We start from the raw sequence: 27,239 nt of genomic DNA, 5'->3' as shown, positions 1-27,239 counted from the left end.
TTTTCCCCTTTTTTCTCTTTTCTCAAATTGACTGAAATTTAAGATTAATAATTAAGTAAGAAATGTAGATAAGTATTAATTGGCTAAATGTTAGATGGGCTGAAATAATTTTCAAATTTGGGATTAGGTAAATGTACTATTTAGAGGGGGGAAGAAATCTGAAATTCTTATATGTTTATGTTTTTTTAAATTTTCTTTTATTTATTATTTATTTATTTAATTGAATTTGTATGCCGCCCCTCTCCAAGGACTTGGGGCGGCTCACAGCATATATAAAAACAAAACAATAATGTAAATCCAATTAATACTACAATTTAAAAACAATTAAAAGAAAAACTTATCAACCAAACACTCAGCAATCTTACTTAAGGCATTCAGTGGTCAGGGGGAAGATCTAAAAGTCCCAAGCCTGGAGGCAAAGATGGGTTTTTAAGCTCTTTCGGAAGGCAAGGAGGGTGGGGGAAGTGCAAATCTCTGGGGGGAGTTGATTCCAGAGGGCAGGGGCTCCCACAGAGAAGGTTCTTCCCCTAGGTCCCACCAGCCGACATTGTTTGGTCGACGGGACTCTAAGGAGGCCAACTCTGTGGGACATCACCGGTCGCTGGGATTCGTGCGGCAGAAGGCAGTCTCAGAGATAATCTGGTCCTATGCCATGTAGGGCTTTATAGGTCATAACCAACATTTTGAATTGTGCCCGGAAACTGATTGGTAGCCAAATCAGTCCATGAAGTGATCGTGAGATGTGGGCATTTCTTGGAAGGCCCAAGACTGCTCGTGCGGCTGCATTTTGGACAAGTTGAAGTTTCCGAACACTCTTCAAAGGTAGCCCCATGTAGAGAGCATTACAGTAGTCGAGCCTCGAGGTGATAAGGGCATGAGTGACTTGAGCAAAGACTCCCTATCCAAATAGGGCCGCAACTGGTGCACCAGGCGAACCCGGGCAAACGCCCCCCTCACCACAGCTGAAAGATGGTGTTCTAAAGTTAGCTGTGGATCAAGGAGGACGCCCAAGTTGCAAACCCTCTCTGAGGGAATCAATAATTCCCCTCCCCCAGGGTGATGGACGGACAGATGGACGTGTCCTTGGGAGACAGTACACACAGCCACTGTTTGTTAACATCTGATTGGCTATACAGGGTTTTCTTGGTTTATAGAAAAGTGTATAAAGAAAGAAGGAAGCACTTTGGCATAATGGTTAATAAGTTAGAAATATAATTGGTGTACTTTTTGAAGGAATATTAAGGAGGGAATTTAATTAAAAGAAAATGTATATAACAGGATGTATGTAGCACTCCCCCCCCCCCCCCAGAACTGTCTTAATTGGAAGGAACGGCGGAAGGAGAAGCAGAAGCGAGGAGGAGAGATGCATGTCCTCCTCCTCCTCCTTTTATTGATCCAACTCCCTACGGAACAAACAAGAGGCCAAAAAAAGTGAAAAGGCTTCTTGATCGGTGGGAGGGAGCGCAGCTGTTTGAGAGAAGAAGAAAGAGGAGGTGGAATGAACGCCGGCAGCCGGGACCACGGCACTATCCCCTAGACCCAATTCTGCAGCGGATCTCCCCTTCCTAACTGCGTGGCTGAGAGCGGAAAAGAGAGCAGAGTTCTGCAACTTCTCTTAGTTAAGCCTCGCTTTGTCCAAAGATGCTAAGCAAAAAATGTGGCTGGCTACAAGGGAGCTCAGCCTAATTGTGCCTGCCAGCTAGTGTGTCCACTAAGTTACCAGGGGCAGATTTATCCCATTTTGCGCGCCTTGCCTCTCAAAGTTGCTGAGTAGCCCCCACAAAGGCAGCCAAAAGTCCTCAGAAAGAAGCTGTGGCGGGCTCGGAAAGGTGTCACTTAAACTACTGCAGCGGGAGGAAAAGAAAGCAGGGATTCGTCTTCGGAATCTGCCAGCTCTCTGCTCCTTGTTGAGTCTGTCGGGAGGAGCTGCACTTTGTGAGGGAGACATAGAGAGACATGTGGGTGGGTGGAGAGATGGAGCGCGCATGCCCAAGATCTCCTGGACGCGCCAAGCTCGGCAGTGCGCTCCCACACACCCCGCAATCTGCAGAGGGCAGTCCGTCTTTCGAGGGGAAACTTAGCACGGGTAGGAAATTTTCCACACAGCTTCACATGGGCTCCGTTTTTTTGGGGGGGCTTCAAATTCCCCCCCGTCATTCCTCCTCTTTATGACCACAAGGGAGCCCTGAAGAGATTCCCCCAAAGGAAGTGAGCACCAGACATGGAGTGAAAGTCAGGGAGCCTTGTCTGAAGCCGAAGCACCAATCCTTGCCACGGCTGGGATTCCCTGCCTCCAGACTGCATCAGCAAGCAAAGGGGCATTGGCAGTCCGGAGGTGGGGAATCCCGGAGGGGCGGCAAGCAAAGGGGAAATCCCAGTGGCAGTAACCAGGCAGGGGAATCTGCGGCAGGAAGAGAGTGCATGTGCAGGAAGAGAACGCGTGCACTCGGCTCGGTTTCATAAATTGAAAATAGTTCGGAAGTAGAGGCAAAAAACCCCTTAAATACCGGGTTCATATCTTGAAAAGTTCGTAAATTAGGTACCACTGTATATTGAAAACTCATGATATTCCACAGACATGGAAGATCTCAGAGATTGTTACCATCTTGAAAATCGATCGAGATTTAAGAGAGCCAGGATCCTACCATCCTATTAGGTTGGCAAATCAAGATTATAAAATATTTATGACAATATTGGCAAACAGACCTGAAAATATCTTACCAAAAATAATTGAAGAGGATCAATATGGGTTCATGAAGGGTAGGAAGATAAGTGAACCAATCAGAAATGTAATAAATGTGATGCACCATGCTACTGCTACTAAAAGGAAATTGGGAATTTTGAAATTAGATATCTATAAAGCTTTTGATAAAATTAACTACAGTTATTTATATAAATTATGTAAGGAATTAAATATGGGGAACACATTTTGTGGAACTATAAAATAGATTTATAAAGGGAATGAAGCATAGATAAGAGTGAATGGACAAAGAACACAGAGAATTAAAATTCAAAATGGCACCAAGCAGGGATGCCCATTATCTCCAATGTTATTTGTAATAGGATGGGATGAGTGGAGTTATGACATGGATGAGATGATTGGAAATAGTATGAATGATATATTTGGCCCACCTGACATTGGAAGGGCAGGAGGAGAGGGGGCATCGATCTCTGGGGTGGCGGAGGGTCGGAATATCCCGGTGTTGCTGGGGAGAGGCAGATATGGCGGGAGCCGCGGAGTTAGCCGTTCAAGGAGAACAAGAGATCGTTGTTTAATAACAATTCCTTGTTCTGGCTCCATGAGCTCAACCCTGGATACTGGTGATGAGTGTAACTCTGGCCCTGGGCTCAAGCTGTTGCTACTCAATGCCAGGTCGGTAGTAAATAAAGCTCTCCTCATCCGGGATTTGATCCTGGATGAGGAGGCCGACCTGGCTTGTGTGACCGAAACCTGGCTGGGCCCGGAGGGAGGAATTCCTCTCTCTGAAATCTGCCCAGCCGGGTTTCGGATATGGCATCAGCCTCGACCCCAGGGAAGGGGGGGAGGAGTGGCTATTATAGCCAGAGAGAGCCTGTGCCTGCGTAGACTCACTGCTCCAGAGATTGCGGGTTGCGAGTCCCTCCTGGTGAAGTTGGACCTAGGGGTTCAGGTGGGCTTGTTACTCACGTACCTGCCTCCCAGCTGCGTGTCAACAGCCCTGCCTGTGCTGCTGGAGGAGGTGGCCGGGCTGGCGGTGAGGTTCCCTAGGCTTATGGTCTTGGGGGACCTCAACCTGCCGTCGCTCGGCGGATCCTCTGGGCTGGCACAGGAGTTCATGGCCACCATGTCAGCCATGGACCTGACTCAAGTAGTGCAGGGTCCAACTCATAAGGGAGGGCACGCACCTGACATGGTATTCCTCTCTGAGCAACTGAGTAATGGTCTGAGATTAAGGGGCTTAGAAGTATTGCCTTTGTCATGGTCAGACCATTTTCTACTGCGGCTTGACTTCCTGGCTCCAATCCTCCCTCGCAGGGAGGCGGAAACGATTAAGTTGTTCCGCCCCAGGCGCCTGATGGATCCAGAAGGCTTTCAGAAGGCGCTTGGGAATCTTCCAGATGCACTCGTCCACAATTCGGCAGAGTCTCTGGCTGAGGCCTGGAACAAGGCTGCAGCGGAGGCCCTTGACCGAATTGCACCGCTGCGACCTCTCCGCGGCACTAGACCCCGTAGAGCTCCATGGTTCAACGAGGAGCTCCGGGAGTTGAAACGCCAGAAGAGACGTCTAGAGAAGCGATGGAGGAAGAGTAAGTCCGAATCCGATCGAACACTTGTAAGAGCTCATATTATGACTTACAAAGTGGCACTCAAGGCAGCAAGATGCGCGTATCATGCCACCTTGATTGCATCAGCGGAATCCCACCCGGCCGCTCTGTTTAGGGTAACCCGCTCCCTTCTTAACCAGGGGGGAGTTAGGGAGCCCTTGCAGAGTAGTGCCGAGGATTTTAACACGTTTTTCGCTGATAAAATTGCTCGGATTCGAGCGGATCTCGACTCCAATTGTAAAACAGAGTCAACTGACAACGAGTCAGTCAAGGTGACTGGGGCTAAACGTCTTTGTCCATCTGTCTGGGAGAAGTTTGACTTAGTGACACCTAAGGAAGTGGACAAGGCCATTGGAGCTGTGTGTTCCGCCACCTGTCTACTGGATCCGTGTCCCTCTTGGTTGGTTTCGGTCAGTCGAGAGGTGACACGGAGCTGGGTCCGGGAGATTGTCAACGCCTCCTTGGGGAGTGGGTCCTTTCCGGCTCCTTATAAGGAGGCACTTGTGCGCCCCCTCCTCAAGAAGCCTTCCCTGGACCCAGCCATACTCAATAACTACCGTCCAGTCTCCAACCTTCCCTTTATGGGGAAGGTTGTTGAGAAGGTGGTGGCACTTCAGCTCCAGCGGTCCTTGGAAGAAGCCGATTATCTAGGTCCTCAACAGTCTGGATTCAGGCCCGGCTACAGCACGGAAACTGCTTTGGTCGCGTTGATGGATGATCTCTGGCGGGCCCAGGACAGGGGCTTGTCCTCTGTCCTGGTGCTTCTTGACCTCTCAGCGGCTTTCGATACCATCGACCATGGTATCCTTCTGCACCGACTAGAGGGGTTGGGAGTGGGAGGCACTGTTCTTCAGTAGTTCTCCTCATACCTCTCTGGTCGGTCGCAGTCGGTGTTAGTAGGGGATCAGAGGTCGACCTCTAGGTCTCTCCATTGTGGGGTGCCTCAGGGGTCGGTCCTCTCCCCCCTGCTATTTAATATCTACATGAAACCGCTAGGTGAGATCATCCAAGGGCATGGGGTGAGGTATCATCAATACGCCGATGATACCCAGTTATACATCTCCACCCCATGTCCAGCCAACGAAGCAGTGGAAGTGATGGGCCGGTGCCTGGAGGATGTTAGGGCCTGGATGACTGTCAACAAGCTCAAACTCAACCCAGACAAGACGGAGTGGCTGTGGATCTTACCTCCCAAGGACAACTCCATCTGTCCGTCCATTACCCTGGGGGGAGAATCACTGGCCCCCTCAGAGAAGGTTCGCAACTTGGGCGTCCTCCTCGATCCACAGCTCACATTAGAGAAACATCTTTCAGCTGTGGCGAGGGGGACGTTTGCCCAGGTTCGCCTGGTGCACCAGTTGCGACCCTACTTGGACCGGGAGTCACTGCTCACGGTCACTCATGCCCTCATCACCTCGAGGCTTGACTACTGTAACGCTCTCTACATGGGGCTACCTCTGAAAAATGTTCGGAAACTTCAGATCGTGCAGAATGCAGCTGCGAGAGCAATCATGGGCTTTCCCAAATATGCCCATGTTACACCAACACTCCGCAATCTGCATTGGTTGCCGATCAGTTTCCGGTCACAATTCAAAGTGTTAGTTATGACCTATAAAGCCCTTCATGGCACCGGACCAGATTACCTCAGGGACCGCCTTCTGCTGCACGAATCCCAGCGACCAGTTAGGTCCCACAGAGTGGATCTTCTCCGGGTCCCGTCAACTAAGCAATGTCGCCTGGCGGGACCCAGGGGAAGAGCCTTCTCTGTGGCGGCCCCGGCCCTCTGGAACCAACTCCCCCCAGAGATTAGAACTGCCCCCACCCTCCTTGCCTTTCGTAAACAACTTAAAACCCACCTCTGCCGCCAGGCATGGGGGAATTGAGATCCTCTTTCCCCCTAGGCCTTTACAATTCTATGCATGGTATGTATGTATGTATGTTTGGTTTTTATATTAATTGATTTTTAATCATCAATACCAAATTACTATTGTACACTGTTTTATTGTCGCTGTTAGCCGCCCCGAGTCTCTGGAAAGGGGCGGCATACAAATCCAATAAATAAATAAATAAATAAATAGGAATAGAGACATTGGAAAGAGAAAAGTTAAGGAGAATGGCCAAAGTAAGAGCATTAAAAATGATGATCGTTCTTAAGATGATGTACCTGTTTCAGGTATTGCCAGGGGGTTTATCAGCATCAAAGTTCAAAGACCGAGAATAAGGAAAAAGTGGTTAATAGCTAATGAAAAAGAGGGTGGATGCGGAATTCCCTGTTTGGAGCTGTATAGAGATGCATTTCAAATTGAAATATTAGTGGAGTTGCAATTATTTGAAAATAAATGGGTGAAATTGGAAAAAGAAATGAATGGGATAAAGAATAGAGAATCATTTTTATAAGGTGGAATAAGAGCGATTTAGATAAACTAATAGGACCCTTGAAAGGGACCATGGAAATTTGGAAAAAATGGCAGGGGAAAATAGGATTATATAAATCAAAACTGTCATCATTATATGTAGTAAATAGAGATAATGAAATAAATCTAAATAGGGTTATAGGACAGTTAGAGGGAAGAGGGATAACTAAGATAGAGCAATTATATGAGAAGGATGGGAGGCCAAGTAGAAATCATATAGACTGGTGGTTGGGTAAGGGAAGATGGCTACAAATAAATGCAATATGCAAATATCTGAATGAAAGGGAGAATAAAGAAGCACTATTTAGGGAGGAAATAAGAGAAAAAAGTGAGGGTACCAAGGCGCAAGCAAGTAATTTTATAAGATATCAGTGCAGTGAGATGGGTATGTGACCCAAGGATTGACTTAATGGTGGCAGAGTTAATTACAAGTAGATTTGCAAGATATGAAAAATATAGTGGAGAATATAAGGAAAATTAAGAATACAAGGGTTAGGGAAATGAGAAGGAAAATATTACATAAGTGGTATCGCACACCCGTTCAACTTGCATATTTCCAGAAGAATGTTAAAAATACTTGTTGGCATGGGTGTCAAGGTAAAGGAGTGTTTATGCATATGTTTTGGGAATGCCTGGTAGTGCAGAACTTTTGGAAAAAAATACAAGAAAATATTAATAGGATGTCAAATATACAATGGACAATTATAAAGGAAATGGCAGTATTAGTTAAAAGCAATGAGATGGGAGAATAATAATAATAATAATAACAACAATAATAACAACAGCAATAATAATAATAATAATTATTATTATTATTATCATTATCATTATTATCATTATTATTAATTAGATTTGTATGCCGCCCCTCTCCGAAGACTTTAGAGAATTTAGAGAAATAAAACAAGCAGCAATAGAAAGTGCTCAGGTGGTAATAGTCTTGGAATGGAAGGATGCGACAAAATGGACCATACAAAATTGGTACTAGTACATGGTGGATCATATTCAATTATAGAAAAGAGGATGAATTCGGCTAATGAAACTGATTTGTGACAACTGATGGGACGATGGGACAAGATAAGAGGATATATGGTTAGTAGAATTCGAGACCAAGCTACAAGGAATAAATTGGAATCACTTTATAATATGTAAAAAGATATATTGCTCTTGAATTAAAATGATATATGTTATGTCTCTGCCCAGTGACTAGTAAAGGAACTGCCATTGGGCGTTCCTGTCACTGGGTAGAGACAAATCTTGGAGGGAACTTTGTAGTGTGTTCATTGGTTATATTATTATGGGCTGGAGTATAAATGAGCTGTCTTGTAGCTCAGGCTCCTCAGTTCTGTGTATTACTTGTACCGGTTGTTTTCCATGTCCAACTTCAATAAACTGCAGTTAATTACCTGCTGTGTCTCCGACTTAATACTGGCGATGAAGGATTGGTTTTTTTCTCCACGCTATTCAGGGTTCCTCCTGCGGGTCATCTGGTGAGTTGTGATGTCCACTCAGTTGACCTTTCCGCCTTTTGACTCCCTCGGCGAGACTTGGGACTCTTATGTGGCTCATTTTGAATGCTTCCTCATATCAAATGGCTACACGGAAATTTCGGGCGCCAGAAAAAGATCGTATTTTGGGGGGTTTGTGGCCCTGAAATGTTTGAGACAGCGAGAGCCCTCTTTGCCCTGACTTCTATTCATGATGTCCCATGGCCCGACTTCCTCTCCACTCTTCAGGACCATTATGCCCCTGCTCCCTCCCGTTGCGCTCGTCGTTATAAATTCTTCCATAGAAATCAACTTGAGGGGGAGTCGATTAATGAGTTCGTTGCTGCCTCCGTCATGCAGCGTTGTACTGTGAGTTCGAGAATCTGGATGACTATCTTCTCGATCGTTTGGTTTTTGGCGTTAGGGACGGCCGCCTGAAGCGCCGGTTGTTGGCTACACAAGAATTAACTTTTAAAACCACCTTGCATGAAGCCCGAGCTTTTGAACTGTCAAATCAGTCTCTGGCAGTCATGGCCGCCGCCGCAGTTAACTCCACCTCTGCTGCTCCAAGCCAAGACGCCGCCCGTCTTCCGCAGGATCTTGAAAAGGCTTTATCTTTGGAGGAGGAAGTCTGCCGCCTGGCGGCCACTCGTCCCAAGAAAATTCCACCGGAGCACTCACAGGCCCCCCCCCTCATCCTGTCGAGGATGTGGCAGCGATCACTTCCGGGCTGCTTGCCCTTTTAAATCAGCTGCTTGCCGCCGATGCGGAGCAATCGGTCACATCGCTCGGGTCTGCAGGCTCTGTCGTCCGCCTCCGCCTCCTTCTGCCTCGTCCTGGGACCAGGGCTCTGTTTCTTCACGCTGGTCCTCGAAGCCTTCGGGCTCCTGCTGTTATGAGTGCAACACTGTTTACGCTGTCGCCAAGGAACCGATGTCCGTCATCCAGAAGTCTTCTTCTCAGCATGTTGACAAGATTAGCGTTGTGGTCCGCCTCGGCCATTCAGCCTGCACCATGCTTGTAGACACCGGCTCCGCCCACTCCCTGGTTCCATGGGTTACTCTCAGGCGTTGTTTCCCTCGTCTCTCCAAGCAACAGTTGCAGCCATGTTTCCTCTCCTTAAGGGACTATCAAGGTGCAGTTATTCTGGTGTTGGGTCAAGGCAATTTTGCAGTGCGCTACAAGAACTTTTCTGGGCGTTTGCCATTGATAGTTGTGGATGGACCTTTTGCTAACTTACTAGGACTTGATTGGTTTAATTCATTGGGTCTTCAATTGTTGGGAGTTAATTTGGTTCTGCAAGGGGGAGGGTTCTCCGATTTGGTTGCCCAATATCCTGATGTTTTTGGGGGTGATCTGGGTTGTTATAAAGGTTCACCTGTCACTTTCAGCCTGGACCCCTTGGTCCCTCCCATCCGACTTAAACCCCGCAGGGTTCCTCTGGCGCTTCGCCCAAGGGTGGATGCAGAATTAGATCGCCTTATTGCCCAGGTGTCTTGGAGCCTACCGATCAGGATGGGGGTATCAGGATTCGATCAATAAAGCCCTCACCCACCACTCCTACCCAATGCCAGTGGTGCAACACCTACTGCACTCTCTGGGTGATGGCACTGTGTTCGCAAAGTTAGACCTCTCCCAGGCGTACCAGCAACTTCCGGTAGACCTGGCTACCGCTGATGCACAGGCTATTATTACGCATAGAGGAGTTTTTAAATGTCATCGCCTGCAATTCGGGGTCTCCACGGCCCCTGGTATTTTCCAAGGTCTAATGGAGTGGTTGCTCTATGGAATTCCGGGCACGGTACCCTATTTTGATGATGTGTTGGTGTCCGCCCGCTCAAATTCGGAGCTCCTCACGAGAGTCCGCATGGTCCTATCCAAGTTTCAGGAAGTAGGTCTTAGGATTAAACCACAAAAGTGTGTGTTTGGGGTAGCCAGGGTGGAGTTTTTGGGGTTTGTAGTGGATGCAGCTGGCATCCACCCTACGCCTGAGAAAACTGCGGCTATCAGAAATGCCCCGACTCCACGCTCTAAGGCGGAGCTCCAAGCTTTTTTGGAGTTGCTCAACTTTTATGCCGTTTTCATTCCATATAAGGCTTCTATGGCAGAGCCCCTGCACTGGTTGTTGGATAAAAATAGGAAATGGGAGTGGGGTCCTTGGGAGGCCAGTGCATTTAGAGCCGTGAAGGAAATACTTACCTCCAACGTGGTCTTAGCCCAATACTCTCCAAACTTACCCTTAGTCCTCACGTGTGATGCTTTTCCATACGGGGTGGGGGCAGTGCTTAGCCATAGGCTGCCCAATGGTTCAGAGGTGCCTTTAGCATTTTTTTCCCGAACCCTGGCCAAGGCTGAACGGAACTTCGGCCACATCGACCGGGAGGCCCTGGCCCTCATTGCGGGGGTCCGGCGGTTCCATGACTACCTTTTTGGTCGATCTTTTGATCTCATTACTGACCACCAGCCACTGTTAGGCCTCCTCTCTGGGGACCGACAGAGTCCAAACGTCCTCTCCCCTAGAATGTCCTGCTGGATTATCTTTCTGGCCAACTATTCGTATCGTCTAATCTATCGCCCAGGGCGACATATTGCTCACGCTGATGCCCTCAGTAGGTGCCCACTTCCTGAGCTGTTAGACGACCCGGCCCCGGCTTCCACTGTTCTGGCCATCACAGGGAGTCCTTTGGCATTGTCTGCACCGGATGTGGCCTGGCATTCTCGCCGTCATCGGGTGCTGACCATGGTATTCTCTTGGTTTTTACGGGGGTGGCCTCCCTCATCGCCCTCACCAGAGTTTATTCCTTTTTTTTGCTGTAGGGAAGAACTTTCAGTAGTTCAAGGATGTCTCCTTCGAGGTCCCCGAGTGTTTATTCCAAAACCTCTTAGAGAGCATGTGCTATCATTACTGCATCGAGGCCACCCGGGGGTGGTCCGCATGAAGTCTTTGGCTCGGGGGTATGTCTGGTGCTCTGGCCTTGACCAGGATGTAGAGAAGAAAGTGGCCCACTGTTTGCCTTGTCAGGAACACCGTTCTTTGCCTCCTAGGGCTGTCCCACTCTCATGGGAACCCCCATCGGGTCCCTGGGTCCAATTACATGTTGATTTAGCAGGGCCATTTGTTGGCCAGATGTTCTTGGTTCTGGTGGACCCTTATTCGTGGTGGCTGGAAGCACGCCACCTGCATTCCACAGGGTCACATGCCATTATTACTGTCCTTAATTCCATTTTCGCCACCCACGGTTATTCGGACCTTATTGTTTCCGATAACGGTCCACAATTCACGTCCTCTGTGTTTGAGACATTTTTGGCCGCGGCAGAAATCCACCATGCGCTAATCGCACCTTGGCATCCTGCGTCCAATGGTATGGCCGAGCGCATGGTTAGAACCGCGAAGGATACCTTAAAGAAGCTGCCACATGGGTCCCGGCAAGAGAAGCTCTCAGAGCTCCTGGCCACTCAACACACCACTCCGACTGCCCCCACTAAGAAATCCCCTGCTGAACTTCTCATGGGCCGTAAGTTGCGCACTGTCCTGGATAGGTTACACCCATTATATGCCCAGGTGGCCACTTGGCCGGAGTCCGCTGGTCGAGTTTTTCCACCTGGAGCCCCGGTTTTTGTACGTTCCTACGGGGAAGGTCCGACTTGGATTCCGGGAACAGTGACAAGGGAGAGAGGCCCCCGTTCTTATGACGTCTCTCTTCATGACGGTCGCAGTTGGCACTGTCATTTAGACCAACTAAGATCTAGGACTCCGTTTCCATCCTTAGAAGGCCAGGACCAAGCCACTGCTAGTGGCACCGTCACCGACACTCATTCCCCAGAGGTGAACACAGGCACCTTAGATCTGGCTACTGAAGGACTGGGTAGCACAGCCACCTCACCCAGATCTCTAGGAAGGGCTCCAACTTTGGATAACTCCTACCCAGGGCAGTTCCTGGGAAGAAGTTCTTCCCCGTCGTTCAGAAAGGGTTTGCCGGAAGCCGGCTTATTTGAGGGATTATATTTGTAGCAACATAAGTGGGGAGGAGTGTTATGTCTCTGCCCAGTGATTAGTAAAGGAACTGCCATTGGGCGTTCCTGTCACTGGGTAGAGACAAATCTTGGAGAGAACTTTGTAGCGTGTTCATTGGTTATATTATTATGGGCTGGAGTATAAATGAGCTGTCTTGTAGCTCAGGCTCCTCAGTTCTGTGTATTACTTGTACCGGTTGTTTTCCATGTCCGACTTCAATAAACTGCAGTTAATTACCTGCTGTGTCTCCGACTTAAGCTGTGTCTCCGACTTAATTATATATATATATATATATATATGTTTTCGTAGATTTTCACGGGTACAGGTATGACGGTCTTGGTATATTCGGGTTTCTTCCCGTGTAGGATTTGGAAATTTCTGGCGACGTTTCGATGAGGTCTCACTCATCATCTTCAGGCTGGTGTTTCTGTCCTTTTTCTCAGTCTTCGCCTGAGAAAAAGGACAGAAACACCAGCCTGAAGATGATGAGTGAGACCTCATCGAAACGTCGCCAGAAATTTCCAAATCCTACACGGGAAGAAACCCGAATATACCAAGACCGTCATATATATATATATATATATATATATATATATATGTATATATGTATATATGTGTGTGTGTCACATGTTTAAGCTGAATTTGAAAATTAAGGGAGACTAGGATAGATCTATTTCGGCCTTATTTTGGCCTCATCAGCTAGCCATACCCACTGGGACTTGAACCTGCAACCTTGGCCTTGTAAGGCAGAGAATTATCCTCTAGGCTACAGTATCCAATCCCTTCAGCTCTGTATATATATATATATATATAAAATATGCCCCCATTTTGGTGGAGGGGTACGAATGTTGTCTGGTGGTGGGCACAAATCACTGAGTACTTGTTGTATGTTGTATGTGTATTTTATATTTTAAAATCAATAAAAAAATTCTTTTAAAAATTGTTTACATTTAGCTCAAAAGAGAAATAACAAATAACAAAATCTTTTTTTTGTTATGTGTTTTTATATCTATAAAGTTTGATTTATTCATAAAATAAAGGATTTTTGAGTCAGGGATTTCGCTCCGAGGGCCATGCACAGAACAAGGAGGAAATATTTTCTTTAATTCGAGTGGGAATTTATTCCATTATAGATATATTATTTGTATAGTAGGATAAAATATGATTTGATTATAATGAATTACTACTTTCTTTCTTGTAGATGGCCATCAAATCAAGCTCATCCCAAAACACATCATGCCCATAGTCCAGAAGTATGAAGTGATATTTTGGAAGGATCATTCTACTATAGGTTGCCCATAAAGAGGAATCCTGTTTATGGTAATAGCGTTCAATTAACAGTCACTACAGTGGGAAACCTACTTTTTAATTACTATATTTATGAAGGAAATGAACTATGAATTGTTGAGAATTCTGGGCCACATTCCCTTAATTTTATGCTTGCCCATTATTTTTTCTCACACAAACTGCAATTCCAGTTTGCAAAAATAGTAATTGCTGGCCACTGCCATTAAACAATCAACTGCATAAGTATCTAATTATAATTAGTAGGATCAAATAATTTGTTGCAGCTTTGCATTAAAACATTGAATATAACATTGTGTAGGCTTCTAAAATAATATTTCTCAGATTTATGAGCTTATAACGTGCTATAATGTCACTGAAAAAGTGATGAGTTGGAAGAGGAAGAAAAAAACTGACAAAAAATTGTGACATCAAGGAGACAATCCAAAATAAAAAATTGAATCAGAAGTGCAGTGCTATTGAGTTGTGCCTTATGTTCAATGTAAGCAATTTATGTTTCTATGAAACAGAGAAACATTTAAACTCAATTTCAGTGGTGAGATTCAAATAATTTAACAACCGGTTGTCTGTTGTGTATTTGTGGCTGGATGGGCATGTGACTAGGTGGGCATGGCCAACTCAACATCACTCACCACTCTTGGCCCTGACTCCCAGCTGCTTGCCTCAAAGACCTCAACAAGATACAACCTCATACAAATCTAATAAATTGAATTGAATTGAATTTACTATTACTGAATATCACTTAACAGTGGCAAGGAAAATCACAAAATGAAGCAAAACTTAATTACCGTACACAAAATGCTCTCAGTGTTTCCAAACACTATCCTATCCTATGCTACAGAATATCTGCCAACAAAACAAAATGCAATGTGTACAAGTTTGGCCAAATTAGTTTGATATCTTAACAAATAATAATGTTCCTGGTAGTAAAAACACAGTCATAATGCATTAACTAACATTTTGCTGACCTTTCACAATAGCCAATTTAATGTGGATACTATATTTTGCCTAATCGTAGGCTGATTACCACTGAAAAATCTTTACTGGATTTGTATAATGAAAGCATAGTTGAGTTTTAACAGCAAGCAATCTTCATAACTTTATTTCTTTAAATAATTACTTTGCTGCTCTTGATGATAATAGAAAGCAACTGAAGTAACAACCAGTATAATTCAAAGGAATGAAACCCTCATGGTTTCAAAGCAAATTAAATTAATTACCTGATAAGCTCCCAAAATTAAGCATTATGAGTGTTTAATACTTACTTGATATAGTAGGGCACTTTGTTTGGTGATATGGCCCTTTCCCATGGGCCCTGGACAGAAGCTGTTAATTTAAAAAATGGAACATAAAATCATCACAAATGTATTTAGTTCAAATTCAAAGCAAATATTATTATTATCGTAATCTTTATGATTAAAATGTTAGATCACTGATGTAAGTCTCTTTACTCAGTTGTCCATGAAGACAGGAAGCATTAACGTGTTCTATTTTAATCTTAGTAAAATTGAACTTAAAGATAAATGCAAAATCTTTTCAGTTATTAAACAACAGAAACAGAGAACAACATCTCTCTATTCCTGGTCCTTGAAAAGGACTTGATAGATAAAGATTCCAAAACTATTCTAATCATCTAGCTGTAATAATAGTATCGAGAACTTGATACAAATGGAGGCCAACAACAGATAAATAACTGGCAGTTGTGATTTCACATTGTTATGAATATAATAATGCCATGAAAGAAATGTATTGCACAGCATATGATTTACATTTTTATTCTATAATTCTGTTTATATAGATAGTTCTCAAGTTATGATTGTAATGGAGTCTTCCCACCACAGTCATTAGTCATGATGGCAGGAAAATGAATCAGTTATGTCACCAATCAAATTTTACAATTGTTTTTGTGTTGGATATACAATGGTTGTCAAGCATTGGGGAACTTAGGTGATTCAGGCAGTTCAAATAAGTATAAAGTTTTTTTCCCCCATATTCCCCAATGGTTTTTTTTTTAAATTTTATTATTAAAATTAAAACATGTACAACATTTAATACAACATCTAGTACAATACAAAACGTAAAACATAAAATACGGGGGGAAAAACAAAGCAAACAAACAAAATCCAAACAGGTAGTAAGGATAAAAGTATCGGCGAATGTACATGGGAGTTGTATTAAGAACGAAAATTAGATCCAATTATATTTGCTCATTACCATGTTTCGAATAGTTTATCTAGAATGATTAAATGCAAGGGTTGAAATAAACGTATTGCAGAGAAATTAACAAATAATAATAAAATTCATATCCAAATATATATAAAGTCTCATGTTATTATATTAGATAAGAAGTTGCTTTATACCAGATTTGTAACAGTTCAAGATTATATCTGACATTTCAATCTTGTAGTCTGTTGTTCTCCCTTTTACTTCCTAACCAATTATAGAAAGGGTCCCAACAATTATTGAACGTAGCCAATGATTCGTTTCTAACTAGTGTAGTCAGTTTCGACATTTCTGCGCAGTATATTATTTTTTTAATTATTACTTCATTTGGAGGCAATTCATCATTTTTCCACCACTGCGCATAAGATAGTCTTGCTGCCGTTGTTAAGTGAATGATTAAGTGTACTTGGGATTTCAATAGATTTTGTCTGATTATGCCCAATAAAAAAACATTCAGGAGTTTTGTCTAGTGATAGATTTAGTATTTCATCAATCCAAATTCCAATTTTGTTCCAATATAATTTAGCTTTGGTACATTGCCACCATAGGTGGAAATAGGTGCCCAATTCTTGTTGACATTTCCAGCAATTTGGTGAGAGTTTATTATTTATTTTGGTTAGCTTAATTGGGGTAATATGCCATCGGTAAAACATTTTGACTAGATTTTCTTTATAGGATGTGGCAATAGTCAATTTATAGTTCCTACTCCAGAGTGTATGCCATTCCTCCTCTTTAATCTCATTTTTAAGGTCCAAATTCCATTTTTTGACATTAATTTTTGTGCTAAAGTTGTCTAGATCATTGTAGTTTAAGTAACCGTAAAATTTTTTGATTAGCTGATCTTGAGGGCCTGTACAAAGCTTATCTAGCAGGGCATTTTTGCTTATCCCGGTTTTGTTTTTATCTTTGTTAAATTTAGTTTGAATCTGTAGGTATTCCCACCATTCCACTTTTTGACCTAGATTTTCTAGTTCTAGCCTTGTTCTAATTGCCCCATTTGGATTTAAAATATCTTTATATCTTATTATATTGTTTCTTTTATGTAAATTAGGATGGACATAGGCTTCTAAAGGGATGTACCAGATGGGAATTCCTTTATAAAGTTTAGGTTTAATTTTTTTCCAAGTATAAATAAGCGATTTCCTAATCATGTGATTGGTGAAGTATTTATGGGTTGTCCGCTTTTCATCCCATAGATAGTAATGCCACCCTAAGTGGAGGTCATGGCCTTCTAAGTTAAGAAGTCTAATATTTGTTAGGCTCATCCAGTCTCTCGTCCATGATAAAGATGCAGCAATATGGTAGTCCTTCCAAATTGGGAGTGCCAGTCCTCCTTCTTCTTTTTTTCCTTGTAAATATTTTAATCGAATTCGGGGACGTTTATTTTGCCAGATGAAGTTGTTAGTTATTTTGGTCAGTTTATTGAAAAATTCATTTTTTAATTGTATAGGGATTGTTTGAAATAGAAACAGAATTTTGGGCAGAGTATTTAACTTTATGGCTGCAATCCTTCCAAGTAAGGAAAGTTGTAAATTTCTCCATTTTAACAAGTCAGCTTGTATTTTATCTATTAAGATATCATAGTTGTTTGATTTTAAGCTGGACACTCTATTTGTCAAATTAATGCCGAGGTATTTAATTTTTGTAACTATTTGAATATCCAGTTTAGCTGTTAAGATATCTTTCTGTGATTGTCGCATATTTTTGGTTAGAATTTGCGTTTTGGTCTTATTTATTTTGAGGCCTGCCACTGTACCGTAATCTTCCAGAACTTCTAGTAATTTGGGACCTGACTCTAAAGGGTCTTCTAAGATAAATACCAGGTCGTCCGCGAAGGCTTGAAGCTTATAGGTTTCTTTCTTACATTTTAATCCCCTTATATCTTCCTTATCTCTAATAATTCTAGTTAATACTTCAAGGGTTAAGATAAACAATAATGGGGACAGTGGACACCCTTGTCTTGTACCTTTATAAAGAGAGATTTTTGTCGATGTATCTCCATTAAGGATAATATAAGCTGATTGGACAGAGTAAATAGCTTTTATTGCATTTATGAATTTGGAGCCAAATTCCATATACTCAAGCTGTTTGATCATAAATTCCCAAGACACGTTGTCAAAAGCCTTCTGGGCATCAAGAAATATTAACGCCACTTGTTTTTCATTATGGGCTTCATAATACTCGAGCGTGTCTAACACAATTCTAATATTGTTCTTTAGCTGTCTCCCGGGAAGAAAGCCATTTTGATCCGAATGTATAAAATAATTTAGGAATCCTTTGATTCTACTTGCTAAGATGGAGGTAAAGATTTTATAATCGGCATTTAAGAGAGAAATCGGGTGGTAATTAGATATATCTATATGATCTGTATCTTTTTTTGGAATTAACGCTAAATTTGCTTCTGTCCATGAAGTTGGTATTTTACCTCTGTCTAGAGCCTCATTAAACGTTTCTAACATGGCCTTTTCCATTTCTTCGGGAAGATCTTTATAGAGTTTGGGGAGCCCATCCGGGCCCGGGGCTTTATTGTTTTTTTGACTTTTTATTGCTTCTTTTAGTTCTGTAGCGGTGATCGGTTTATTAATTGTGTCAACCATTTCCTGTGGTACTTTGGGTAGCTTGGCCTGCTCTAGAATTTCTTGAGTTTTTAGATCATGAGTATTGTTTTGTGTAATATCGGTATGTTCATAAAGTTTACTATAGAAATCGCCAGCAATCTTTTTTTTCCTTTCCAAATCATGACATAATTTCCCATTTTTGTTTTTAAGACAGTTTATAAGTTTCTTTTCTTTTTGTTTTCTGAGTTTATTGGCTAACCATTTGCTAGGTTTATTGGCATTTTCGAAATTATATTGGTTAGTTCTTTTTATTTGTTGTGCCAAATTTTGTTGGTCTATTAAATTTAGTTGATGCTTTATTTGTAGCATGTTTTGTTTAATTTCTTTTTTTGGGGGGAATTTCTGTAATTCTTCTTCTAAAGCCCTATAGTCTTCTTCTAGTTTAGCCGATTTCTGTATTTTTAATTTAAATTCTTTGGCCATATATGAAATGGCTATCCCTCTGATAACGGCTTTGGCTGTATCCCAAACATTTTGGAGACTAGTGTGGTCTTTAAGATTTTCTTGAAAGAAAAATTTCATTTCAGTTTTGAGTTTTTGCTTGAAATCTTCCTGGTTTAGTATAGATTTTTGAAGAGACCATCTACAACACTGTTTAGTTCCTTTCCAGGTTACTTTGAGCGCACTGTGGTCTGAGATGTAATTAGGATCTATCTCTATCGAATGAATTTTAGTATTAATTTCTGTTGTTGCCCAGACCATATCCAATCTTGACCAAGATTGGTGCCTATCAGAATAGAAGGTAAATTTTTTAAGGTTGGGGTTTCTGTCTCTCCAGCTATCTTTCAATTTTAGTTCTTTAATTAAATCGAAAAAGGCTTTCGGTAATATTCTTTTCTTTTGTTTGTTCATTTTATCATTCTTATAATCCAATTCATTGTTAGTTATACCGTTAAAATCTCCTAATAAACAGATATTGTCTGTGGAATATTCTTTAATGGTATTTAGTAATCTTTTATAAAATCTTTCTTGGCCTTCATTCGGAGCGTAGATATTAATTAATGTTATTGTATCCCGTTCTATGGTTAGTTCTAAAATTAGGACTTTACCCTCCCTATCTTTGTATTTCAATTTAGCTTGGATGTTAGAGTTGATGTAACATATTACACCTCTCTTTTTTTCCGCAGCTAGAGACGTGAACAGATTCCCAAGTTTGTTTCTTTTGAGTAAATGTTCAAATTTATTTTTGATATGGACTTCTTGCATTGCAATGACGTCAAAATTTAATTTAGCAATTTTGTTTAAAATTTGATTTCTTTTTTTTGGTGCATTTAATCCATTTATATTAATTGAATATAACTCAATTCCCTTGTTTGGTTTTTCTTGTGCCGAATTTAAATTATCTATACTTGGGTCTTGTAGCCCTTGTACTTCTTGTTTCTTTTGGGTATCCTGCATAGCCATTATTACCTAAAGTTAAGTTATCAATAGCCTGAGTTCCTTCCGAACTAATTGGGATCTGTTCTATAGGTTGTGCACTGGTAGATGGGAGGTTCCTTGTTCCGTTACTATCTTGTATCTCGGATGTCCGTTCAGTGGGAAAGTTTTTATCAAAAAATTCTTCTGCTTTTTCGACCGAATCAATTTTCAGCTTTTTGTCTTGCCAGGTCACGAGCATACCCTCTGGGACAAGCCATCTAAAGTTTATGTTGTGCCTGGTCAATTTGGCTGACAAAAAGGTGTATGGCCTACGTAGGTCTCTGACGTGTTTTGGGACTTGTTTTAAAATTACCAATTGTCTCCCCTTGTAATCTATGGGGTCTTCCCGTGCTCTATGAAGAATTTCGTCCCTAACTGATTTTTTGACAAACTTGATGTGAACTTCCTTGGGGAGGTTATGGCGTCTGGCGTAATTAGTATTTATTCGATAGACTTCATCGATTTCATTTAGCATTGTGTCCTTTTCAATGCCCAGAGCCTTTGAAAGAATATCGGCCATAATGTCTGGTAGGTCTTCACTTTTCTCCTCCCTAAGATTTTGAAATCTAAGATATTGATTAGCTTTTTCGCTCTCTAATTGAATTTCTGTACTTTCTAATTCTTTATTGGCATGGACTAATTTTTCTGTCAGGTCTTCCATTTGTTTATGATCCTGATCAATTCTATCTTCTAAGACCTGAATTCTTTGTTCTTGTTTAATCATCTGCTGTTGGAAGGCCTCATGCCTTTTATCCATGTTTTGCATCCTTTCTTTTAACTCGGATGTATTGTTCCTCACCTCGCCTAATTCTTTTTTTATGTCTTGATGGTTCTTGAGCATTAACTCCTGCATTTGAAGCAGCGTAGCTTGGAGGTCTTTATAGGAATTAGACCTTTCTCTAGGTAACATATCTTCCAGAGATCTCTGGGTAGAGGGACTTGGTATGGCTGAGGTAGAATGAGTAATTGATTTCTTCCCAGATCCCAATCTGGACAAATTAGAGAGGCTTGTCATTTTTGCGATGGACCACCAGCTAGCCCATTTATACAATTGTCTAATGGTCCGATCCAGAATTTAATATAAGTAGAATGTATTGTTGAACTTTTAGGTATTGTAAAGACTGAAGGGCAATTCAAGTTAAATCTATTGAAAAACCTTGAAAAACCTTAGAACAAATAGCAAGGGGAGATAGTAAATAGCTAAAGGGAATAGAAAGAGAGATGAGAAATAAGAAAATAGTGGGGTAAATTAGTTTCAGTTATTTTGTGTAAATATAAAATTTGAAAGTAATTCTTCCCTCTAATGAAAGAGAAGAAAAAAGGAAAAAAGGAGCCGAGTCCCCGCTGGGATAGACCTCCAGCCTGACTCCGGAGGTGAGAGGTCCGGTGTCGAGATGGCAGTGTCGGGGAACGAGACAGCTTTTTTTGGGAAGGAATGGAGCCCAGTGACGGTGGCCAGCTTCAACGCCAATGGATGAATGAAGACATCTAGGGGCAATAATTTAGCCCCCTCCACTGTATGGCACCAGTGGGTGAGAGCTGCTGGGGGCCAGGGGGAGATTAAAAAACAACAACAACAAAAAACTAAGAACTGAGGATTATTTCTCCAACTTCCCCCCCTCCCCTCTTAACCTTGATTCCTGATTTGTGTGTATTTGTGTGTATCACCACTGAGGAACTATGCCCCCTTATGGATTGTGGATGGATTGAAGAACTATGTGGATTGTGGATGGATTGAAGAACTATCCCCCTTGTGGTCTGATTTTAAAAAGACAGCTAGGAAGAGAGGAGGTTTAACATCAAGACTCTTTGAACTAGACTAAGACCTTAGACCATGGAGACCAAGGAACATCGTACCTGGACTGACTGATTGATTACTGATGATTATAAAATGTTTTAAGATCTGATTTTATACCATCAAAGAAAATCAATTTTTACTAATTTATAATTTTTATCCTATATTTATATAAGTATAATTTTAATGTTTTAGTGTTTTAAATTTTTTATCAATTGTTATTTTATACTGTTATAAATTTAATTGTTTTTTAATATAATTGGGGTGCTAAGTAATGGATGACTGGGATAAGTATACTTGTGGGTATGAATGGAATGATTGGTATAATTGGGTTGGTGGGTGGGGGGGGGGTTATGGTATGGATGAGTGGTTTGATAGTAGTGTGAATGATAGATTTGGCCCACCTGACGCTCGGGAGACGGGAGAGGAAGGGGCACCGATCTCTGGGGTGGCAGAGGGTCGGAATATCCCTGTGTTGCTGGGGAGAGGCAGATATGGCGGGGGCCACAGAGCTAGCCGTTCCAGGGGAACGAGGGACCGTTGCTTAATAAGGGTCCCTTGTTCTGGCTCTGTGAGCCCAATCTTGGGTACTGGTGATGAGTGTAACTCTGGCCCTGGACTCAGGTTGCTGCTGCTTAACGCCAGGTCGGTGGTAAATAAAGCTCTCCTCATCCGGGATTTGATCCTGGATGAGGAGGCCGACCTGGCGTGTATTACCGAAAGCTGGCTGGGCCCGGAGGGAGGTGTTCCTCTCTCTGAAATTTGCCCAGCCGGGTTTCGGATATGGCATCAACCTCGACCCCAGGGAAGGGGGGGAGGAGTGGCTATTATAGCCAGGGAGAGCCTTTGCCTGCGTAGACTCATTGCTCCGGAAATTGCGGGTTGCGAGTCTCTCTTGTTGAAGTTGGACTTAGGGGTCCAGGTGGGCTTATTTCTCACGTACCTGCCTCCCAGCTGCGTGTCAAAAGCCCTGCCTGTGCTACTCGAGGAGGTAGCCGGGTTGGCGGTGGAGTTCCCCGGACTCATTGTCCTGGGGGACTTCAACCTGCCGTCACTCGGCGAAACCTCTGGGTTGGCACAGGAGTTCATGGCCACCATGACAGCCATGGACCTGACTCAAGTAGTACAGGGTCCGACTCACGAGGGAGGGCACGCGCCTGACATGGTATTCCTTTCCGAGCAATTGAGAAATGGTCTGAGACTAAGGGGCTTAGAAGCATTGCCTTTGTCATGGTCAGACCATTTTCTACTACGGCTTGACTTCCTGGCTCCAATCCTTCCCCACAGGGAGGCGGAACCAATGAAGATGTTCCGCCCCAGACGCCTGATGGACCCAGAGGGCTTTCAGACGGCACTTGGGGTTATTCCAGAGGCACTCATCCACAGTTCGGCGGAGTCTCTTGCGGAGGCCTGGAATACGGCTGCTGCGGAGGCTCTCGACCGGATTGCGCCTTTGCGACCTCTCCGTGGCACTAGACCCCGTAGAGCCCCATGGTTCAACGAGGAGCTCCGGGAGTTGAAATGCCAAAAGAGACGTCTAGAGAAGCGATGGAGTAAGAGTAGGTCTGAATCTGATCGAACACTTGTAAGAGCTTTTATTAAGACTTACAAAGTGGCGCTCAAGGCGGCAAGATGCGCGTACCATGCCGCCTTGATTGCATCAGCGGAATCCCGCCCGGCCGCTCTGTTTAGGGTGACCCGCTCCCTTCTTAATCAGGAGGGAGTTGGGGAGCCCTTGCAGAGTAGCGCTGAGGAGTTTAACACGTTTTTCGCTGATAAAGTCGCTCAGATCAGGGCCGACCTCGACTCCAATTGTAAAACAGAGTCGACTGACAATGAGTCAGTCGAGGTGACTGGGGCACGTACTTGTCCACCTGTCTGGGAAGAGTTTGATCTGGTGACACCTGATGAAGTGGACAAGTTCATTGGAGCTGTGAGTTCCGCCACCTGTCTACTGGATCCGTGTCCCTCCTGGTTGGTCTCGGCCAGCAGGGAGGTGACACGGAGCTGGGCCCAGGAGATTCCCAATGCTTCCTTGGGGAGGGGAGTTTTTCCAACACTCTATAAAGAAGCACTTGTGCGCCCCCTCCTCAAGAAGCCTTCCCTGGACCCAGCCGTACTTAACAACTATCGTCCAGTCTCCAACCTTCCCTTTATGGGGAAGGTTGTTGAGAAGGTGGTGGCACTCCAGCTCCAGCGGTCCTTGGAAGAAGCCGATTATCTAGGTCCCCAGCAGTTGGGTTTCAGGCCCGGTTACAGCACGGAAACCGCTTTGGTCGCGTTGATGGATGATCTCTGGCGGGCCCGGGACAGGGGTTTATCCTCTGTCCTGGTGCTCCTCGATCTCTCAGCGGCTTTCGATACCATCGACCATGGTATCCTTCTGCACCGGTTGGAGGGGTTGGGGGTGGGAGGCACTGTGCTTCAGTGGTTCTCCTCCTACCTCTCTGGCCGGTCGCAGTCGGTGTTAGTGGGGGGTCAGAGGTCGGCTCCGAGGTCTCTCCCTTGTGGAGTGCCTCAGGGGTCGGTCCTCTCCCCCTTGCTATTTAACATCTACATGAAGCCACTGGGTGAGATCATCCAAGGACATGAGGTGAGGTATCATCAATATGCCGATGATACCCAGCTTTACATCTCCACCCCATGCCCAGTCAACGAAGCGGTGGAAGTGATGTGCTGGTGCCTGGAGGCTGTTGGGGCCTGGATGGGTGTCAACAGACTCAAACTCAACCCGGATAAGACGGAGTGGCTGTGGGTTTTGCCTCCCAAGGACAATCCCATCTGTCCGTCCATTACCCTAGGGGGGAAATTATTGACCCCCTCAGAGAGGGTTCGCAACTTGGGCGTCCTCCTCGATCCACAGCTCACATTAGAAAACCATCTCTCAGCTGTGGCGAGGGGGGCGTTTGCCCAGGTTCGCCTGGTGCACCAGTTGCGGCCCTATCTGGACCGGGACTCATTGCTCACAGTCACTCATGCCCTCATCACCTCGAGGTTCGACTACTGTAATGCTCTCTACATGGGGCTACCTTTGAAAAGTGTTCGGAAACTTCAGATCGTGCAGAATGCAGCTGCGAGAGCAGTCATGGGCTTACCTAGGTATGCCCATGTTTCACCATCACTCCGCAGTCTGCATTGGCTGCCGATCAGTTTCCGGTCACAATTCAAAGTGTTGGTTATGACCTTTAAAGCCCTTCATGGCAGAATATCTCCGAGACCGCCTTCTGCCGCACGAATCCCAGCGACCGATTAGGTCCCACAGAGTGGGCCTCCTCCGGGTCCCGTCAACTAAACAATGTCGGTTGGCGGGCCCCAGGGGGAGAGCCTTCTCTGTGGCGGCACCGACTCTCTGGAACCAACTCCCCCCGGAGATCAGAACTGCCCCTACTCTTCCTGCCTTCCGTAAACTCCTCAAAACCCACCTTTGCCGTCAGGCATGGGGGAACTAAACATCTCCCCCTGGGCACATTTAATTTATACATGGTATGCCTGTGTGTGTGTCTGTTAGTATATGGGGTTTTTTAAATCTTTAAATATTTTGAAATATTTGAATTATTTATGATTTGTTTTACACTTGTTGTGAGCCGCCCCGAGTCTTCGGAGAAGGGCGGCATACAAATCCAAATAATAAATAATAAAAATAAATAAAAAGAAAAGGAACAGATTCTAGCAGATTTTGTGTTAATTAATTATATATATTGTATTAATTGAGTATATATAGATTATATAGAGTATATATATATTACAAAGAAAATATTGCCTTATCTTAATTATAGTTAGCTTCTAAAGTAAGTTGTCATTTACTAAAGACCAATAGAAAATTAACAAAAACAAAATAGTATATATAAACTAAATCAGATTATTACAGTAAGTAAATCTTATCTTATATTTCTATTATTAACCTATAGTAACCTTATAATTAATAGTTAATATTCAAGAGGAAAAATCACTTGGATATAGTTTTTATATGGTTTTTATATGGTTTTTTTCAATACATTTCAAAATACTTTCATAATACAATAAAAACAGTATCGAGTTAGTAAGCCAATTATAATTGCTCCCCCAAAAAATTATTAGTTCCCAATTAATTACTTTCTGTATTCATCAAACCCACCAAACCTTGACCTCCAATTTTGTCATCTAGATACATAATTTTCTTCTAATTTAATTCAAACTTGATTTACTTTAAACGTTATTAAATTAATCAATATCCTTTTACTAATTCAGGCATGCCATCGTGCCTACTCCTCCTTCTTATGTATTCTCCAAAACCCTTACAAGAGAAAAAGACTATCCACTAAAAAAGATAATAAAAAAGAAAATTATAGACCAAAAAAGAAGGGAAAGAAAAAAACAAAGGAAAAAACAAACAAAGAAAAGACCAAACTCTATTACTATAACATTAAATAAATTAATCAATCCATTATTTTAAATCTTCAATGATTAAACATTCATTCATTTATTTATTTATTTATTGGATTTGTATGCCGCCCCTCTCCAGAGACTCGGGGCGGCTAACAGCAACAATAACCTAACAATAGTAACCTGATATTAGAAATGATTAAAAATCCATTAATATAAAAACCAAACGTACATACATACATACCATGCATAGAATTGTAAAGGCCCAGGGGGAAAGAGGATCTCAATTCCCCCATGCCTGGCAGCAGAGGTGGGTTTTAAGTTGCTTACGAAAGGCAAGGAGGGTGGGGGCAGTTCTAATCTCTGGGGGGAGTTGGTTCCAGAGGGCCGGGGCCACCACAGAGAAGGCTCTTATATTCCATATAATAATTATTATTCAATTTTTTATCACTTCATTATCATTAACTTTCCCAATCTTTCATAATTCCAATAATCCAGTAATCCAAATAATCTATCTATTTCTATATAGTTCTATGCTTTAGTAGAATTTCATAAACTCAAGTACAGTGGTACCTCGGTACTCGAACGCTTTGGTTCTCGTACATTTCGGATACCGAACAAAATTTTCGGCAAAAATTTGCTTCGGTATCTGAACAAAAATTCGGATACCGAACAGCCACAGAAAATTTTGTTTATTATCCGAAATGCTACAAGATCTGAGGGGACGGGGTGAGACGGAATGGGAGTCGGAATCCGACATGCCCATCCTGGCCACCCACTAAACAGCCTCCCATGTCTCTAGTCTAAACGCTCCAAGCTGTAGGAAGGGATCTGAGGCGGCGTCAGACCCAACTTTTTTGCCTAACTTTTTTTTTTTGCTCTCTTCCCCCAGCCACGCTGCTCTCCGTTTCTATTCCGAACTCGGCTTCTAGTCCGCCATGAGGCTGTGGCGCGCCGCTCGCGCTGCGCAGTAGTTAACTCGCCCCGCTTCCTAAGTCCGGACGGGCCACGGTGCCTCGAGCCCCTCATGGAGTACCTCACCACCTTCACGGGCAAGAGCGGCCGCCTGCTGAGGGGTACCGCCAACCGTCTCTGGGGCACCGTCCCCAGCATGGGGAGCCTCCACCAAGACCACTTCCAGGATCCCCAACACGACGGGGTTCCCTCGCCGCCTGCTTGGCAAGATAACTTGGTCCCAGTTGGGCCGGCGGGTTTCGGGAGGGAGGGAGTAGAATGGTTTCCTTCGTAACTGGTCAGTCAGAGAGAAACAAAACTTCCTCCCTCGCTCCCCCCTCCCTC

The 27,239-nt window shown here is 43.5% G+C and overlaps 1 protein-coding gene across 1 annotated transcript in view; it reads right to left on the bottom strand.

Annotated features, from left to right (window-relative positions):
- The window catches only part of LOC139167142 (dystrophin-like), a 1,540,372-nt gene that overhangs the window by 379,491 nt on the left and 1,133,642 nt on the right, over positions 1–27,239 (bottom strand). The window contains exon 59 of the mRNA XM_070751563.1: positions 14,789–14,849. Coding sequence (XP_070607664.1) covers positions 14,789–14,849 — 61 coding nt within the window. The remainder of the gene's footprint in view (positions 1–14,788; positions 14,850–27,239) is intronic.

Source organism: Erythrolamprus reginae, chromosome 4 (assembly GCF_031021105.1).
Source record: "Erythrolamprus reginae isolate rEryReg1 chromosome 4, rEryReg1.hap1, whole genome shotgun sequence".
Lineage (NCBI taxonomy): Eukaryota > Metazoa > Chordata > Lepidosauria > Squamata > Dipsadidae > Erythrolamprus > Erythrolamprus reginae.
Note: the sequence above shows the minus strand (reverse complement) of the source record. Positions and strands in the feature narration are given on the sequence as shown.